The sequence below is a fragment of the Peromyscus maniculatus genome, chromosome 22 (genome assembly GCF_049852395.1).
Source record: "Peromyscus maniculatus bairdii isolate BWxNUB_F1_BW_parent chromosome 22, HU_Pman_BW_mat_3.1, whole genome shotgun sequence".
Classification (NCBI taxonomy): Eukaryota; Metazoa; Chordata; class Mammalia; order Rodentia; family Cricetidae; genus Peromyscus; species Peromyscus maniculatus.
In genome coordinates this window covers 9,470,530-9,476,529 of record NC_134873.1, presented here as the reverse complement: position 1 = coordinate 9,476,529, position 6,000 = coordinate 9,470,530, and the positions used below count along the sequence as shown (strand labels likewise).

Here is a 6,000-nt window from a genome sequence, read left to right as displayed (position 1 = left end):
CAGTATATAGCCCCAGGTCCAGCTATGATGTCGCTAAGCACAGAATCTAGGTTGGGTGGGGGTGACAAAGGGATTTCCACTACCCTCCCATAGGCAATGTAAGTCACCTGAAGTCACAGCTAGGAAACACTGAAATGGAAATTTTTTAAAAATCTGTTGAGACACAGAGTGGCTGTGGGTTTCAAGTTTGGATGACTCACACGGAGTGAGGAAATGCTTACCATATCAGTCGAGTTTACAAATACACCGCCACCGCCAGCCCAAATTACATCACCCCCGGCTTCCGCTGGGAGGCCTTCAGTGTGGCTGTCAGTTGGACCCACGCTCCACATCCCCAGGTCCCCGGTTTACAGACACACACAGAGTTCCCATCCTTGCCTTTACCTGGAGTCTGGATAAAAGCTACAGCTGAGAGGGACCTGTCAGTCTGCACACCCGTGGGAGTGGAGTGACTTCCTTAACAAATTCTCCTTCATCCATCCAGATTTGTAACTATATTGCTCCAACAGGTTCTGTCTCTATGACGTGTTGGACTAGTACACAGAGTCCAATGCCATCACACTATAAATCACAGACTTTCACACCAGAGAGAGTACATGCCTTTGGCTTTGCCAAACCTGGATAGTTGGGGGATTTTTGCTTTGTTCTTGTTTTTTGCTTGTTCACAGCTGGACTCCCAGAAATAGACTGCTCTGAAGTAGAGCACAGGTCTCACGAGCATGGGACTCTGGTTCCATCTCCAGCACCACATCTGCCACCCTGTAATCTCAGCACTTAGAAGGGGTCAGAATGCCGGCCTGAGTTTGAGGCCAGCCTAGGCTGTATACGGACCTTCAGGCCAGCCTGGGCTACACAAGACTCTTGTCTCAAAAAAGGGAGAGTTGTACAGAGCCAGTTCAACCAATTATTTTAAGGACCTGAATTTGGATGCTTAGCACACACATAAAAGCCACAGGAATAGTAGTGCCCTTAATCCCAAGGGCGTTGGGGGCGATGCCCAGGGATGGAGACAGGATTCCTAGGGTTTGATTGCCAGACTGCCTTGCAGAAACAATGAGTTCCAGGTTCAGTGAGAGACCCTGCCTCAAAAACCAAGGTGGAGCCGGTGGTGGTGGTGGCGGCGGTGGCGGCAGCCTTTAATCCCAGCACTTGGGAGGCAGAGGCAGGCGGATCTCTGTGAGTTCAAGGCCAGCCTGGTTCACAGAGTGAGATCCAGGACAGGCACCAAAATGATACAGAGAAACCCTGTCTCATAAAACCAAAAAAAAAAAAAAAAAAAAACACCAAGGTGGAGAGTGAGTGTAGAAGATGTAGAAGACGCTTTGTGTCAACCTTTCTTCTCCCTACACATGCATACCATGTGTATCGCACATACACAGACATATTCGTGAATGAGCAGCCTGTCTATAAACATGAAAACTTAAAATTAAACATCGAAAATAAGAAAAAATAAAGACTTATTTACAAATATATTTATTTCTCACATATTAATTAATATAAATAAGGAGTTCCTTTGGGGTTTTCAATGACTGGCTTCTTGATAGCACCAGCATGTTTCTAATGCTGTCCGGTGAATTAAATAAAGTGTTGTCTGAGCTATGCTCACAATAAATACGGAGTCCAGTCAAGGACAGGGAATGGGGAGAGTCCTGGAAGAGGGGACCCCTGCTCAAGCCCCATGAGATATAGCAGCGTGGGGTCTCAGCAACCAAGGGTCACAAGAAGGATGGCCGGCAGCACCCATGGGCCGCTATTGTGTGGCTGGCAATTCCCGTGGGGTGTCGGGTCCCACGAGGAAGAGGACGAAGCTGGTGAAGTTAGTCTGAGAGAGCTGCCAATCATTGTATGCCTCCCGGGCTCCGTGTAGATAGGCCCTCAGATTCACACTGAGGCGGTGGCCAGCCTTCAGGGGTATCAGGCCACTCCAGGAACCCTCCACTAAGCTGGCCTCCATGGAGCAAGGGAACAGGTCCACAGTCAGGGCCGAGCTGTCAAGGTCATCTACCTGGGGGTCCAGCTGCAGAACAAGAGAGACCTGGCCCCGCACCTGGTGCTCCATGTTTTTGGACACTGGGCTGAGCTTCAGTTGCAAGACCACAAAGTAGAGCCCAGCTTTGTCCACCACCAGCTCGTGTTGCTCCTTGTCGTAACTCAGACCCTGGGACAGGTACGAGCTCCCGGCTCCATTTTGGAAGTGCCAACTCAGGGTCACATTGTCCAGCAATGCTTCTAGAAAAAGAACAGAGTTGCTGAGAGGGTAGTGGGGTGTGGAGAGGTGCTACCATGGGGGTGGGGGTGGGTGGGAGGAGGAGACAGACAGGAGGAGAGGGAGGGAGGGAGGGAGGGAGGGAGGGAGGGAGGGAGGGAGGGAGGGAGGGAAGGAGGCCACCTAGAATGGACACAGTCCAAGAAAGTGGGTGTGAAATAAGGAAGAGGTGATGGGGAAGGGAGGTAGAGATAAGGTGAGCTCCAGGGAGGAGGTGAGTAAGGAGAGCTGCAGGGGTGGGAAGGCGAGGGAGATTACTGCTAGGGGGAGTGTTGGGAGAGAGTGGAGGAGGGGAAAGGAGAAAGGGGGAGAGATCAGGGGAGAGGAAGAGGGATGAGCAAAACGGGGAGAGGAAGGGAAGAATCCAGGAGGGCCAACAGAGGGGGAAGACCAGACCGGCTAGAGCTTAGCCGAGCAGGGAGGGGCTGGGGCTGGGGCTCAGCAGACAGAGTGCTCCCCTGAAGCCCTGGGTTCATCCGGCTAGGAGGATGGCCAGCCTCAGCTACAAGATGGATTTGAGGGAAGCCTGGGCTACCCGGAAGAAAGGGAGGGAGGGAAATCTCCTAGAGCCAGGCTGGGGGTGAGAAGTACCAATTCTCAGAGGACCCAGATGAGGTCACAAGGCTGACGACAGTGGGAGAGACTGAAGAGGTGAGGGACAGGAACAGAGCAGATGCAGGACCCGCTGGGAATACGTCAGGCGCACTCACGGTTTTTAGCCTGTAGCTTGGCGAACACCGGAGACCCCTGGGAAGAAAAAAGAATAAAACTAAAGGCTCCCCTACACCCTAAAGGGGAAGGTGGGAATTCATAGGGCCCAGTGCACATTGGGGTGCGCTTCAACTTTGGATGGAGGAAAGCCTCAGGGACCTAGAGGGACAGTAGGGAAATGTCCTGCTCCCTCAGCAGTGCTCCCTCGGGTCCGATATCTACATAGGACGTCCAGGGGGTTAAAGACGCAAAGGAGTCTCCTCTGAGTGCGAGATGGAGCAGGGGCGCTGCAAGCGTGGCAGCGCTGGGCGCGGAGGTGGGGTGTTTTCCCCAGATCGGTGCAGAGGGATGCTTTTAGAAGAAAGGGTCCCCCAGGGAAAGGACGTGCCTCACCTGCCCTGTAGTGTTGGGACAGCCAGTTTGGTGAACATGGGTGCCTGTCGGGTTTGGAGTCTTCTCTTGGGTGATCAAGACGAGGGTGAAGAAAGCGATCAGGCCACTGACCAGCAGCACCACCACCAAGGCGCCTAGCCTGTAGAGCAGCTGGCAGCGGGAGTGCGAGTGCGGGGCGGGCGGCCACGCACGTGCCTCGGGGTCCTGAACATTAACCGTGGGGCCCGCAGCATCCTCAGGGTGTTCACCATCCGCTGGGCGCATGGTGTCTGCAAGGAACGCAGCATCCGAGGGGAGCTCTGCAACCGCGGGACGCGCAGCAACTGCGTGGAGCGTGGCATTCATGGGGCGCATAGTACCTGAGGGATGCCTGGCCTCCACCGAGTCCTCCGCATCCAGTGTGCTCTGGTCCATAGCCACTGTCGGGCAGTTCTTGTCTCCCGCCTGCACCCGCACTTTATAGGCTGGCTAGTGATCGCACTTTATAGGCTGGCTAGTGATCGCTTTGCCGGAGAGGATGTGGAACACGCACGCGCGCGCGGGGTTCCCGGGCTCCTCGCTCCGCCCCGTGACTCCGGGAACTAACTTTCTCCCCTCCTCCTCTCTAGTCTCTCCCCGGTGTCCAGGCACTGTGCCCCCGCCTTCGCCTTCTCCCTTTTCTTCTTCTTCTTCTTCTTCTTCTTCTTCTTCTTCTTCTTCTTCTTCTTCTTCTTCTTCTTCTTCTTCTTCTTCTTCTTCTCCTTTCATTCTCCTTCTCCTCTTCCTCCTCCTTGGGGTGTGTGTGTGTGTGTGTGTGTGTGTGTGTGTGTGTGTGTGTGTTTAAAACTGACACATTAAACAGTTGTTTATATGATGGGGACCATGTGATGTCGGGGTCCACTCCCTCCCTGGCCTCTCCTGGATCCACAGTCTGTCTCCCTCCTTTTCCCTGTCCTGAGGTTTGGGTTCGGGAGGCACGCAAACGGGGATTGCTCAGAAGAGGACTGCCCTGCCTGAAGATCCCTGATTCTCTCAGCCTCTGGCCCTTTAGTTCCGTCTTTCTGTCTCTTACTCTCAAATCTCTGTCTCTCCTCCTGTCTCTCTTGCCCCCTTTCTTCTAGCCTCCAGCTCCCCATCCTTGGGATGCCCCCAGGGTTCCCCTAAATTCAGGGCTCTTTCAGAGGACTCTGGGGACATCCAAGACTCATGGTCTTCCCACCCCGCAGAAGAACCAAAGAGCCCTGCTGAGCAACCCCACCCAGCCTCTTCTTCCCCGGGACCCCCAGGCCTTTCCTGGCCTGTCCCCACCCACCTTCTTGGGGCTTCCTGTCAGGAGCCTCTTAGGACCCCAGAAGCAGAAGGCTGGAGAGTCCGGATAGAGAAATCCCCCCAGGCCACGGACACAATTTCAATTTCCCGTTCTTTCGGTGCTCTTTCCTGAGGTGGAGGCGGAGGGGAGACAGGAACATCAGAAAGGCCCCCCAAAAGAGGAAATGAGAGGTGATTAGTGCTGGGCAAACCCTGGGGACAGACTCCTCAATGTCTTATCTGGTGAGAAGACAAGCGGGGAGGGAACTCAGGTCACCTAGCCTGGTGACCTGAGTTCCTTCCCCAGGACCCACTTGGTGGGGCGAGAGAACTGACCCGTACAGGACTGTCCTGCAGATGTCCTGTGACCACTGCATGCACATGATAAGAACATGTAATTTTGCCGGACCAGTGGTGGCGCACGCCTCTAATCCCGGCATTTGGGAGGCAGAGGCAGATGGATCTCTTGAGTTTGAGTCCAACCTGGGCTAGAGTTAAGTGCCAGGACAGCCTGGGCTACACAGAGAAACCCTGCCTCAGGAAAAAAAAAAAATTAAAAAAAGAGCAAACACACAAAAAAAGAAAGAACAGAAAAAAAAGGTAATTGTAAAAATGTGAAGCCCTAATGTGCCCAAACCAACAGGAACCAGACTGTTGACCTCAGCCCCCACCTGCAGGAAAGTTTTTGTTTGGCACGGGGTGCAGCTCCGGCCATCCTCAAACGCACCAGGCAGTCTAGGATGATGGAGCGGCGGGATGCCGGCACAGGCATGCACCCTCGCACCCTCGCACCCTCGCACCCCGCACCCTGTTTCTTCGGTGTTTGGGAAGGAACCCAGAGCACTTCATACTGGGGAGAGACCCCACTGAGCTTCTTATCCCACCGTGGGAGAAGTTGAAGGTCCACTGGGCCCTCCCTGGGAACACCATCCACTCCTTCCTTCCATTTGATCCTGCGTCAGCTTCCCCGGGGAATTACGGAGAAACTCAGCTGAGGGGAAAGGAGTATGTTAACAAGACGCAAAACATGTGGACCTTGGGGAAATTGGAGGCTCCACCCCGCTGGCCAGTGGACCGTGGCTGCCGGGCACCCGAAGTGATTCAGCTGTGAAAGCTTTGGCCCTCATACACACAATCACCTTACCACCTCAGTCTGCTGGATACCCACCCTGCTCAGAACCAGGCCACACCTACGTGACTCGTGCACATAGGGACCCCTCTCTGCCTGGAATACCCCCCCTTTCCGCCTCTGCCGCGAAGTGAGGATATCGTCTCACCCTCATTTATATTTTGTCATCACAGTGAGTAAAAATGACGGATAGAGACCTTCACTATCTCTGACC

The 6,000-nt window shown here is 54.1% G+C and overlaps 1 protein-coding gene across 2 annotated transcripts; it reads right to left on the bottom strand.

Moving 5' to 3' along the window:
• Window positions 1–1,463: 1,463 nt before the first annotated feature.
• On the bottom strand, window positions 1,464–3,962 carry Tnfsf9 (TNF superfamily member 9). Of its 2 annotated transcripts, XM_076558750.1 has the most exons (4): window positions 3,730–3,962; window positions 3,371–3,639; window positions 2,977–3,013; window positions 1,464–2,229 (listed from the first exon to the last, which is right to left on the bottom strand). In XM_076558750.1, the coding sequence occupies exons 1-4, from the start codon at window positions 3,782–3,784 to the stop codon at window positions 1,751–1,753; spliced, it is 840 nt and encodes a 279-aa protein (XP_076414865.1). In that variant the 5' UTR covers window positions 3,785–3,962; the 3' UTR covers window positions 1,464–1,750. The 2 variants fall into 2 exon arrangements, with proteins under 2 accessions (XP_076414865.1, XP_006982376.1); XM_006982314.4 differs by having other exon boundaries at window positions 3,371–3,962.
• Window positions 3,963–6,000: the final 2,038 nt, after the last annotated feature.